The sequence below is a fragment of the Aplysia californica genome, unplaced genomic scaffold (genome assembly GCF_000002075.1).
Source record: "Aplysia californica isolate F4 #8 unplaced genomic scaffold, AplCal3.0 scaffold00371, whole genome shotgun sequence".
In the NCBI taxonomy this organism is placed as follows: domain Eukaryota; kingdom Metazoa; phylum Mollusca; class Gastropoda; order Aplysiida; family Aplysiidae; genus Aplysia; species Aplysia californica.
In genome coordinates, this window is record NW_004797641.1 from 462,466 (window position 1) to 475,692 (window position 13,227).

At 42.4% G+C, this 13,227-nt stretch overlaps 1 protein-coding gene across 1 annotated transcript in view; it reads left to right on the forward strand.

Annotated features, from left to right (window-relative positions):
* Positions 1-496: 496 nt before the first annotated feature.
* Positions 497-13,227, forward strand: part of LOC101845709 (mediator of RNA polymerase II transcription subunit 15) — a gene marked incomplete in the record, with an annotated part of 67,073 nt that continues 54,342 nt past the window's right edge. The window contains 3 exon segments of the mRNA XM_013085399.2: positions 497-570; positions 6,491-6,578; positions 6,937-6,988. Of these exon segments, the coding sequence (XP_012940853.2) occupies positions 512-570; positions 6,491-6,578; positions 6,937-6,988 (199 nt within the window).

The following is a 13,227-nucleotide window of genomic DNA, read 5'->3' on the forward strand; positions in this document are numbered from 1 at the left end:
CAACTAAGCTAGAATAGAGGTGGTCTTTATCTTATCTTTTCTTTTTTTTTTTTTTTTTAAAAATAATTCTCTATTACAACAGTAAGAATAAAATGTACACGGATTGTAAACCTCAGACAGTGCACTTCATAAAGAAAAGAAGTTTGATTGGTCATCGTGGGTTTTTAACAGTGGTTTCCTTTTTGCTTTTTTCTGGGGGGGGGGGGGGGGGGTTCGTTTTTTTCCTTTGGGGGAAGGGATTTTTTTGTTTTTGTTGTTTCTTTTCCTTCAGTTAAAAAAATTGCTTATTAGAATGTTTCTTTTATCTATTCTTAACTTTTAAAAAACCAATATTTTCTCCTTTTTGCTGTTTTTCCCCCCTACAGACTCGAGTCTGGACTCGAGTCCAGACTCGAGTCCTTACTCGAGTAATTTACTTGTGACTCGAGTCTGGACTCGCTGCATGTATTACTCGAGTACTCGAGTCTGGACTCGTTACTCGCACACCTCTAGTTTGTATTGTAAGAAAAAAATGGCGGATCCAAATGAGTGGCGAACTCAGGCTTTTCGCACGAGAATAGTCAACAAACTGTAAGTAGATCTAGGTATATCTAGATTAGGTCTTGTATTTCTCCGGGGATTTTTTTTCTCTTTTGCATAAAATTTAGCTTACGCCAATTTCTACCTTGTATAGCATTGCTTTAAATCCTTAGCCTTAGCGCTATGGTTCTTGATTTTGATGAGTGCGAACTGCGCTGCATTGGAAGTGGAGCGGGCAGTGCCTCAGCGTTCTCATACAATAACAAACGCAGTTTACGCAGTGACTGAACAATGTTTTGTGAATTGTTGTTTTACCTTTTTGACGCTATCATCCGTTTATTTTATTATTTTTTGGCTGGATTGTAGCCTACTTTAAAAAGACCACCCGTCTGAGCCGTCTCGGCCCGTGATTACGCATGCCTAGCCTAACTACGCCTACGCACTCATAGTTATAGTATGTCTCATAGTGATAGAAGATATCTAGATCTAGATCTAGATCTAGTTCTCTACGTGCGGACAAAAGATAGGCTAGATCCGCGGGCGACTTCACATTCACGCACAGCGCAAGCCAGCGGCGAGACGAGGTGAGCGAGAGGCGGTTGTTGAGGGTGGGTAGGAGATTTTAAGTTATTTAACTTATGGGCCATGGTGGACCACTGAGTAGATCTATCCAACAGTGGGGGGGCTTGTCCAAACAATAATATGAGCAGACCACGGACTATGGACTGATGATGGAGCTAAGTGGACAATCGGGGTAGATCGAATTAGAGTTGGAGTTGGAACAGGTCGAGCCTTGCTTTGCAGCACTCGCCAAGTCGCTAGCAGGGCTGAGGGTGTTGCAATTAAATGCAAATGAGCTCTCATGCGTATCTCTCGCCCTCCATTGTACTTTGCAGGCCTAGGGGCCTAGCCTTGCAGAGTCGCGTGCAAATAAGAATGGCCGTCGTTATTCGGACTCGAGTCCAAATAACATTTTTTCATATTCGGACTCGAGTCGGAATTTAAAAATGTCTTATTCGGACTCGAGTCCGAATATGAAAAAATGTTATATTCGGACTCGGGTCCGGAAAAAAGGAAGTGTCTTCTTTCTATAGATCTAACGTTTCAGTGCTTCCAATTTTCCGCCTTTTTTTAGTTTCCCCCACACCTTTTCTGCCGATCCGGTGCCCGCCGCCTCATTGATACGCCCCTCCCCCCACCCCACCCCCATGTTTCCCACTTTCTTTGTTGTAGAAAAAGGTAAAATTGAAGATTAGCAGACCACCTGGCACCTGCATATTATGAGCTGTGTAAAAAAAAAAAAGACCAATTCGTTCAAATACACACAAGCCTGTGTCATCTCGATTGTTTACCAAGAAAAAGTTGTGTTGCTGTGTAGAGCCAGCTGAGCGCACGGCAACTTTTGATTCCATAGACCAGCGCACAATTCATTACGTAGATTTACGTCAAGATTAGCTTATTATTGTAAAAATGATGAGTTGCCAGAGGGAAAAAGACTGACGCGTATGCGACGTTCAACGCCCGGACCGATAGTGCCCCTCCCTGACACGCACACAGCCACACGTGTGCAGGCCGCCCATCCGACCCCGACACACGCTAACGAGCCATCTTTAATTGCTTCTGATGATCTCTTGACAAATAAACATATTTATTAGAAGCGCTATAACTTTTCAGGCCGGCCTCAAATTCATCATAAGATAACAACTCGACTCCTGCACAAAACGCCTTTTTGCCCGAAGTAATCCCGGTCTCTACCCAGCCTGAGGCGAGTCACTGGTGAGGCAGGACAGGAAGCCGGAGTCACGAGTCACAGGAAGTCGGAAGTGATGTCATGCTGGGCAAGAATCAGAGTCCGAATAACATTTTTTCATATTCGGACTCGAGTCCGAATAATCACTTCGAATAAGAATAGTGGACCGCATGATTAGATTGACCAATTAGCCTCAAGTTGTCAGGGTCGTGGGTCAAAGGGCATGGTGGCATGGTCGTGATGACTGAAAATCTTTGTAAGAGACGTCAGTCGGTTGTTGTCAGTCAAAGGGGGAAGACGTAGAAAAATGAGTAGGAGAGTGAGTTGGGGAGCTCGGTAAGGAAGAATAGCAGGCCCCCAGGCACTAGGGGCGCCATAGTGAAAGTAGTTCCAACCGATGGTCCGGTAAAGTACAATCTTACCTAGTTTTATTTTTATCGCAGTAACTAGATCTAGATCTATCTGATCTGGATTAGATCTAGATCTAGTAACTTAGTTTGCAGGTTACGTTCACTGACAAGCGGATAGCTAGAGAACGACAACTAAACGCCGTTGACCGATATTTATTGTAACTGCCATCTTGTTTGACCTCCTAAGGGGGATGCCCGCCGTGTCATCTGATCATGAATCTAAAATTAGTCATGATTTTGCATCGCACGCGGTTTGCTCTGGCTGTTTCCAAGCTTCCCTCTTTGAGTCTTTCCAACTGGTTCCCACTAGATCTAGATCTAGTCCTAGTATACACTGCTTTTGCATCTCACAGTATCCATTTGCAAACCTTGCAGTCTCGAATTAGGTCTACTCCATTTGTAGCTCAGGATCCTATTGAGTCCAATCTCTCGTAAGTGCTTAATTTTTTGTGCTTACAAAACTTTAAAAGAATGAAGTGGCTATTTCTCCGAACGCTCGGGATAATAAACTTGAACTCTATTTCTCCGAACGGTTTCCGTTCTCGAGGCGGTTTCCGTTCTCGAGTTTTGTTGGTTATTTGCGAGAGTTCAGCATCATCTTTCATTCTGCCTTTCTGCGAGTACTGGGAAGAAGCATTTTTTTTTTTTTTGCATCACATTCAATTTCTAGAGCTGGGATCTAGAAATTTTTAGGTGTCTGAATATTCGGATTCTTCAATTGTAGTTGGGGCAACATTCCCGGACTATACCTCATTTGAAAATGCCTTCAAGGTACTGCGAGAAAACAAGACTGCTTGACTTTGGCAGTAACCTTTGTTGCATTTAATCACCCCTAAAGCAAAAACTAAATTACACCCCTCCACGCTCCCCCTCCCCCCGGTTTACTCCTTACAGACACACAGACACTTACACATACAAACACACACACACTCTCGGGCCACTCCATTCGCAAATAACCAAAAAATCTTGAGATCGAAAACCGTTCAGAGAAATAGAGTTCAAGTTTATTTTCCTGAGGGTTTGGAGAAATAGTCAGCCGTGAAAGAAACGATCAGGATCGAAATGGTGGATCATTTGCATTGCGTTGTTGAACTTTGTTTGAACTTGCTTTCGTAAGTAGGCCAACTCTTAGACTCTCGACGGCACTCTAGTCTTTTTCTTCTTCTCAGTTTACGTAGTGTACTGCAGCAGAATCAATCTGGGTGGAAGAAGGGTGCTGCACAATCACAGACAACAGAACCGAACAGTTCTGCAAGTTGCTAAGAAAATAATCAGAGTCGGCAGGCTGCGGTCATGCTGTTGTGTTGCTACCATGACTGACAAAGTGGAAATTATCCCTCATTGACGTCAAACAAGATGGCTGTTACTATAAATATCGGCTAATGGCCTTTAGTTGTCGTTCTCTAGCTGTCCACTTAAGTGCCTCTGTGCCAATGATGGATGATTCAGGGCACTGTGACCGTAGCCTGCAAACTACGTTCACTGCACCAGGAACATGGTGACTGCATATTTTTATTGTAAATCGCCCCACTTTGCCACTTGTCCGATGGCGATGGAACGAAAATTTAGATCTATAGGACTCATAGACTGACTTGGCCTTGGGGTCACGGAATGTGAAGACGGGAATTTCAACCCCTGCGATCGAAAGTGCAAGCCAAGGTAGCTGTTCTCTGTCGGCGTCAGTGTTGGTGTGTTCAAATCGATCTTTGGTTTTCATGCCGGGTATTATTTCTTTCGCTTGACAACGGTTTCCTGTTCATTGGAAATCTGACATCAAGAATTTTGTTGAGATTCCTGTGTGTAGACCTTACAGTCAGTAGAGAAACTATGAATACATTTGGTGGCTTTTAAGAACTAACGGGCCAACCCAGATTTTGGGGGTTTCCAGAAATCTTGCCCTACACCAAAAGTGGGCATTGCTCTACCTACAGGAGAAGTTTGGTTTCAGTGGGGTGTGTACATTTGCTTGGTTATTTTATAAAGAAAACTCTCCTTGTCTTTTATAGAAACTGAACAAGGGGCAAAAACTTTACCTGCGATTTTCTCAAAATAGTATTTTTCGGGATCGCCTCCTTGTGCTTGAAAACGACCATTAATTTGCTGAATACCGTCGAGGAGACCGTGGTCAGTCAGGATGGACTTAGTACAGAATGCATTTTGCAACATAGTGTCAAGTGGACAGCCACCGATGAATATTTGTGTTACTGATTGATTATCTGAGTCAAAGGTAATAATCAGAACGGTGGTCTAGGCTAAGGCTGATTAGAGATAGTGAGCTGAGTGGCAGGAGAAGGAGGCGAAAGTTGAACTTTTTGAAGTTCCGTCTCCACCCTCAATTAGTAGATCCATTTTGTGTTTGTTCAAAGGATAACATGATAATGGCTTTTGTTGTTGACCTTCTGGTAACACCCTCATGGCTCAAGATTGATAGAGTGATAATAGTGATAGATATTTGTGTCACGATGCGATCCTTGAATAAGGCGCTCGTTGACTTTGGGCATGTGGAATTTTTTGTGTCATCTGAAAGTGAAAGCTTTTATTTTTATTCATTTGCCTAGCTTTTTATGAAAAAAATACTTGTCTCTATCATGAATAGAAGTCAAGATTTTGGCAATTAAAGGGGATGGGGTTGCCTGGTTTCAGTGGTACAATTAACAAGAAAATGACAGCCAAAGTTTGGTTACCTCAATTGCTTGAGAGTCTTTGATCACTGAAAAAATATGATACTTTGTGACTTAATCAAAGTTTTTCTGTAAAATTCACAGGGAAATGTATTTTTATATGGGCATAAAAGGTGTTGAGCCTAAAAACAAAATTTCGTTAAAAATTGTCAAACTGGCGGAAAAATACCTGTTTCTTCGACTTCAGCTTTTTGTTGAGTACATGATTTCACCATGATGCTTCACATTTATATTAAATGCATGATTTCTTTCATCACCCTCAATTGGTGGACCCATTTGTGTTTGTTCAAACAGCGCACTTTTCTTCCGAATTTATGACTTTTAGTTAGCGTGACTCAGCAGCCCGCCGGAGCTTCCTGGCAGGTTAATTGGCCCTGAAGCGACTTTGCTTGTCAGTTAAGAAGTTTGAGGTTTTTTCAACTTTTGAAACGATATAATTTCTTTTCCATCTAACACAGCAAACCATTACACTGTTTACTAAAGCTCAATGTCTTGAGATTTTTTTTCGTTGGAATGATAAATTTCTGTGTTTTAGTTTTTGTTCTGAACTTGAAGTGTTTGTGGAGTACACATGTAAAAACGGCTCAATAGATCTCTTAAAAATTTGTGTTAAATTGACAATGAATATTGTGTCTGATTTCACCACGTTGCCTCATATTTTTTCTCTCATTCACTGTTTTCAAAATGATTTAACAATTTAGCGTTGCCAACTGTAACGTGTCTAACGGTCATCAGCAGGAGAAGACACCTAATACTTTAAATTGAAAAGTAGCTAAAATTAAGTCAGCCCAGCCAGAGCGGCGACATGGAACTGACCCTTTTGACCCTGACATCATAAGGCGCTTGACGGGAACACACACACACACACACACACACACACACACACACACACACACACACACACACACACACACACACACTCACACACACACACACACACGCCCCTCCCCTCTGTGACTAAAATTCCACTGCTGGTGTGCCATGCAAAGTATAAATAGTGACTTGTGATGTTAAACTTCTGATAATACCCGATCCCACTATGGCTCAGGATCAATAGAGAACTATTAATATTATGTTGTTGGATATTTAATTACTGTGTATCTTGATTTCTCTCTGTTTATTCTCTGTAGAGAAGATGTTATGCGAAACAGCCAAACACAGATGCCCAAGTCCAGTGTGGAAATGGAAGAGTATGTCTTCCAGAAGGCCCACACCAGGGTAAGTGAATCGTGCACTGGAATCTGAAACTACTTTAATGTACCTACCGAGATATTTTTGCAAGCACAGGGAATGAGATGTTTGATTATCTGTCCTGAGGAGGTGGAGATGGTATGGGGATGACAATGAGAAACTTCTTATTGGAGGTGAACACTTTTTTTACCAATGTTAAAAATGAGCTGTATAGCTTAAGATCTGCCACTTTTCCTTCCTATATGTCCACTATACAATAACACATGCATTTCAGTATGTGTACGTTGTTGTTTATTTACGTAAAAAGTGTATAGTTTTATTTATTTATTTTTGAGCATGTGTTTAAGACTTACTAACAAAGAGGTATCGTTATGCTTTTTCACAGGATGAGTATCTTGATCTGGTAGCCCGAGTTCTACTGTCCGTCTCGGAGCACAGTGAGTAGAGAGATTGGTTTATTAGAGTTTAGGGTGTATTGTGTAGAAAGAAACTGACAGGGAGATGAGAAAGATGGAGAGAGAATGAGAGGCCTGCTGCGAGGAGGGAGTGGGGGCAGTTACAAGTTCTGTAAAAGTCACATTAAGACAAAACAAAAGACCCCTCATTTTCTTGTTCTCTAATTCTGTGTTTTTGAGTCTATGTGCCCCTCTTTTGTGGAACTAAACCCTAAGCTTTGCCTTTTGTGTAAGTTAGTGTTGAAGTTAAAGTAAATACATAGGTTTTTACTCCCCATTGACACCATTTAGATCTGTGTAAGTCAGTGCGTAGTCCCTTTTACAAATATCTAGGCAAACTGAATATCATTGGCTGCTTGCTGGAGGTGACTACAGTTGAACCTGCTCGAACGGCCTATTGTATAAAAGACGATCACCTGTACTAATGGCCGCTTCCGATATCCTACCTCTGGCAGTTGTTATTTTTAAATATTATCATGGCACTGTGTAAGACAAGACGATCACCTTTCCATGACGACCACTTTTCTCTTCGGCAATGGGCGACCATCCTAGACGATTTCAACTCCATGTCTAAACTCGTTTTTGTTTTGAGAAAAGTGGATTGTTATAGCAAGGTGTATTAGGAATCTCATCTCTTGAACAAAGCAGGATCAGGGTGGGTGGTTGGCGGGTGCTCTGGTGTGGTTTGCTCCTTCTTTCCTGTCAAACATCTATCGTCCTTATCTCGCCTCATTTTCTTTTTTGTGTTTATTACTCTCTTGCACTACCTCTAATCTTCGGCACTTATACAGTGGTGTCCAAGAAAAGCTTGATGAAAATGTAATCATCTAGTCATCGTGTTAAAGCCTTGCTCTACCCACTCATGTACCATACCAATTTAAAGCTGAATTCTGCATAATCTGACACACTGATATTACATCTATTTTACGAGACGCCTGATATATGGTCACTCAAAATTGACCTTAAAAAATCAGGCTTGGCAAAATCTTGCGAATCAAAGAAACATAAAATTGTGTTCACTCATGTTTTAGGAGCATCAGTATTGAAAGAATGGACTTATATTGCATATCCAATGAGTGGGGAAATTTGTCTCTGTAATAAACAATACTTTTTTACGATATTTTGTCACAATAGGTTCAAATGAAACGGAAAACAGAGCAATCACAAATATCATGTAAAACTTGAAATGGACATTAAAATTTAATGTTCTCATTGTTATTTTGGTTAGGGGCCACTGGTTTTGTGTAGTGCATGCATCCTTTGTGCATCCACTCTATCACATTTTGGATATAATTATCTGTCATTTCATCCCAAATGTCACTGAGAGTTGCAAACAACACAGGGTCTGAAGTTGGAGCAAAGTCGCTATTCTTCCGCTGCTGTTTCATGTGATTTCACGTACCTGTAGGATTTATATCGGGGCTATTTATTGGTGTCCACTCCAACGTTGATTTGATTTGGTTTTCCAAGAATTGTCTAGTGGCACTGACACTTTGAGAAAGTGCTTTACTATGCACGGCTCTGTTTGCTTGAATGACGCCATGACGAAAATGTGAGGTAGCATGGTGGAATCAGGCTCTTGTCAATTTTTGGGTATATAGAGTTATTGGTATCATCTTAAAGCTAGTGCATTTGTCTTGCTTTCAATGAAAAAAATTACCCACCAATCTTCAATGGAAGTGGAGATATTTTGGATTGAAGGAGGTGGGGGTAACCTGATTTAAGAGGTAAAATTAGCGAGAAAATGGCCGCCAAAGCTTGGTAAATTCCAAAGCTGGAGAGTCCATGGAAACTGTAAATTTATATTTGTTTGCCTTTAATCGACGTTTTCGGTGAAATCCTCAAAGGAATGTGTTTGTAAATGGACATAAAAGGTGTTGAGCCAAAAAACAAAAATTTGATAAAAATTGATAAGCATGTTTTCTTCGATTTCATTATTTTGACGAGAGCCTGATTCCACCACGCTACCTCACAAATAAAAGTAAGACATGACGTTCCAGCACTTGCGCGATGTGGTCCAGCAATAGTAAACAAAGTAAAGCCATCCGGTGATTCTCACATGGGCGATTTTGTGATTCCACCCCTGGCCACCCATGACCATGGCAGTTTCGTGGCCTCTGTCTGTTCCTCACTGGCAGATAATTATGTCCCAAATCGTTCTCATGAACACTTGTAATTAAGTCTAGGTTTTGCACGGTATTTGTAACTGCTCTGTTTTGCAATCTGTTTGGAAATATCATCAGAAAATACTGAACGTTCGTTTTAGAGACAATAATATTCTCTTTTCTTTTGATATATAATGCATGCCCATTACACCCCTTAATATACGTGCGAACACAATTTTACGTTTCTTTGATTTTGCACAATTTTGCCAAGCCTGAATTTTTAAGGTAAATTCTTAATGATCATATCTCGGGCGTCTCTTAATATAGATGAAATGTTAATGAGTCGAATGATGCAGAATATATCTAGTTTTTAATTGGTATTCCGCATGAGTGGGTTGTGCAAGGTTTTAACTCCATGATTTGGTGATTATATTTATATTTTCGAGTTTCTTTGATATGCCACTATATAATGAACTTATTGAGTTGCAAGTGCCGTAAAACTCTTACTATAAATGAAAGAAGAAGAAGGATCGGGGCGTGTGATGGTGGCAGCGCTGATTTGTGGATTGGTTTTAAATTTATAGACCTGATGGAATGTTATTTGAATGTCATGACTGCCCTATTTTTAGCATTTTTGCTCAAAATTGAGACGCAGCGGTCATTTTGGGCTCTGGGTCTTATTCTATGTTTTAGTCTTATATCATGTTTGTCGCCATCTCTAGGATTGCAGTCGCATCCACCCCCCTCCCCCTTTTTTAACGCTGGCCTTGCTCCTTTGTCCACTAGCTTCCTTTTCCACACTTTCTCTCTCTCTCTCTCTCTCTCTCTCTCTCTCTCTCTCTCTCTCTCTCTCTCTCTCTCTCTCTCTCTCTCTCTCTCTCACACACACACACACGCGCGCGCACACACACACACACACACACACACACACACACACACACACACGCACACACACACACACACTCAAACATACACTCTCACTCATTGTCAGTCTGTCTCTCTCTCTCTCTGTCTCTCTCATTCTCTCTCTCTCCCTCTCTCTCTCTCACCTTCTCTTCCTCTCTCTCTCTCTCACTCTCTCTTCCTCTCACTCACTCTCTCTCTCTATTTCTCTCTCTCTCTCTCTATTTCTCTCTCTCTCTCTCTATCTCTCTCTCTCTCTCTCTCTCTCTCTCTCCCCCCTCTCCCCCCTCTCCTTGTCCCTCACTAATATAATGATGATATGTTTATACAATACTGTATATTCCTGTCTTTCCCCCCGCTATTCAGCTGTGTTTCGTTGCCATGACGCCAGACTCTCATTATTAACCCGTTTGCGCCTCTGTCAGCTCTGGCGTTGTTGTAACTTCCAAGGAGTACTAGATACAGTACTCCTTGGTAACTCCGTAAAGTTGCACAACAGACGCTCTCGTTTGAGGGGGGGGGGCAATATTTACTTGTTTATGAATAGTGAATACTTATTATTACGTGTCATGCTACTTGTGTCTGGATGTGTGTGTGTGTGTGTGTGTGTGTGTGTGTGTGTGTGTGTGTGTGTATGTGCGCGCGCGCATGTGTGTGTGTGTGTTTGCCCAAACTTAATTAATTTAAAACTTATTATGTTCTATGAAGTTGAGGTTTTTAATTTTGTTAAATTATTTTTTTTTGGGGGGGGTTGTTTTTGTTTTTTGTATTTTTGGCTTTCGTATCGGAGATAGACACAAGAGGGGTTTTATAGCTATTCCAAATTCACACGGTTACGTTGTCTTGCCATTTTTCACTGTGACTCCTTCATCATGGGTGTGGGTGTTTGGAGGGCGCCACTGGTAGGTCCTACTCCTTTACTTTCCCCTCTGTTGTTTCTGTCTGTCTGTCTTACCTTTTCCCAGCACTAAATGACCATTATTAGGTCGATGGATGTGCTTCTCTTTACCCATACAAACAAACAAACAATCCTTCATGAGTGGATGAACGCAGTCAACTGTAGTCCTATTTCCTTACGGTCTCGCGGCTGTGGGAGGCTGGAGGGCGTCACTGGTGGGTTCTACTTCTTTGCTTTCCCTCTATTATTGCTTCTGTCTTTCTGTCTGTCTGTCTGTCTGTCTGTCTGTCTGTCTGTCTGTCTGTCTGTCTGTCTGTCTGTCTGTCTGTCTGTCTGTATCACTTTTCCCCGGCACTGAATGACCATGCTTGTGTTGATGTGCTTCTCTTTACGTGGGTGGTTGGCGGGTGCTCTGGTGTTGTTTGCTCCTTTCCTCTTTAACATCTATCGTCCTTATCTCTCCTCCTTTTTTACATTTGGTGTTACTCTCTTGTAACACCTCTAAACGTCGGCACTTATATGACCTTATTGTGTTGCAAGTGCCGTAAAACTCTTTGCTAAACTAAACTTCTCTTTATAAGAAGGGAGAAGGAAAGGCTTGTAGAATATAAACGATAGGAAGACAACAAATGGAATGGTCTGGGTGAAAATTGAGCAGGTGGAGAAAAGAGGTTGTCCGATCATCCTCTCGTAGGCTATGAGATAAGAAGAGAGCGTATCTTTACTGAAACAAATAAACAAGCCTTCCCCCCCCCCCCCCCCCCCCCACACACACTTTTTTTTCTAAATTAATGGCCATTGTGACTTCAGTGTCCGCATGTTCGCTCTTCAAACCGCAGTGGGTGGTGACCTTGATGTGGGTGAGAAAGAGTTAAATTGGGCAGTGACGGTCATCACAGACTTATATTGAGCGAGTGGGAGAGAGAGGGGGGGGATAAGTGAGAGACTGATTTGAGAGCGGGGGGCGTGAGACACACGCAGAGAGAGAGAGAGACGGGAGAGAGAGACGGGGGAGAGAGAGAGAGAGAAGGGGGGAGACTGATGGGGGAGAGAGAAAGGGGACTGATGGGGAGGGTGGAGAGAGAGAGAGAGGGAGAAACTGCTTTTGGAAGGGGTGGGCATGGGGAGAGAGAGAGAGAGAAAGAGTAATAATTACCACCTGCCTACAAGCTCGTCTCGTGGTGTCCGGTAATGAGTGACCAGTAGATAGATAGTTAGTCTTTGATTCCTCTCCTGTCCTCCGCACCACGCTTGCCCGTCGTCTTTGTCGTGGACGAGCGGCTCAGGAGCTTACTGTATGGCAGTGTGTGTGGACTGTGAGTAGATGCTGTGGCTGGTGATGTGTTTGTTGTTGGTGGTCGTGGTTTGTTGATGGCTGGTTGGTGGGTGCTCTGGTGTGGTTTGTTCCTTCTTTCCTATCAAACATCTATCATCCTTATCTCTCCTCATTCTTTTTATGTATGTTACTCTCTTGTAACACATTAATCTATTCTTCGGCACTTATATTATGACCTTGTTGTGTTTCGAGTGCCTTAAAACTCTTACAAAAATTAAAGGTGTTTTGTTGTTGAAGTTGTTGCTGTAGTTTACATTTGTTGTTGTTTTTTGTTATTGTGGTTGTTTGCCGTTGTGGTGGGATGGTGGTAGGGATTTGTTGGAGTGTGTTACTGCTGTGTCCAGTGTGTTACTGCTGTGTCCAGTGTGTTACTGCGGTGTCCAGTAATGAGTGACCAGTAGATAGATAGTTGGTCTTTGATTTCTCTCCTGCCCTCCGCATCATTGTCGTGGATGAGCGGCCCGGGAGCTTACTGTATGGCACTGTGTGTGGACTGTGAGTAGATGCTATGGCTGGTGATGTGGTTGTGGTTTGTTTTTGGTGGTAAGTGTTTTTACGGCGCTCGCAACTTCATAAGGTCATGTGAGCGCGCGGGACACACCTAATATTTTCAGTTGGAAGGAAACTTTGAATTTTGCCCGGGTGGCGGCCGAAGCCTACTCTTATCGATTTTAGACCACCAATGGATCTTTAACGTGCGCAACTTGCACATGGATCCTCCGAGATTTTTCGCCCTTGTCCGAGAAGGCTAGGTGTAGATCTTTCCTACCAGAAGATCAGGGGCGTGGCAGAAAGACAACAGTTAGGAGGAGCCAAGGAGCAGTAGAAAGGCTGCAGAAAGAGTCAGGAGTGAAGAATAGGGGTTAAAGGTGGTGAGGGGTGGGTGCAGAAAGTGGAAACGAAAGCAGACAACAGAACATTGCTAGAGAGCAGGAAAGGAGGTGAAAGGAGACACTTTTAGAGAAGAAAATTGTTGCGG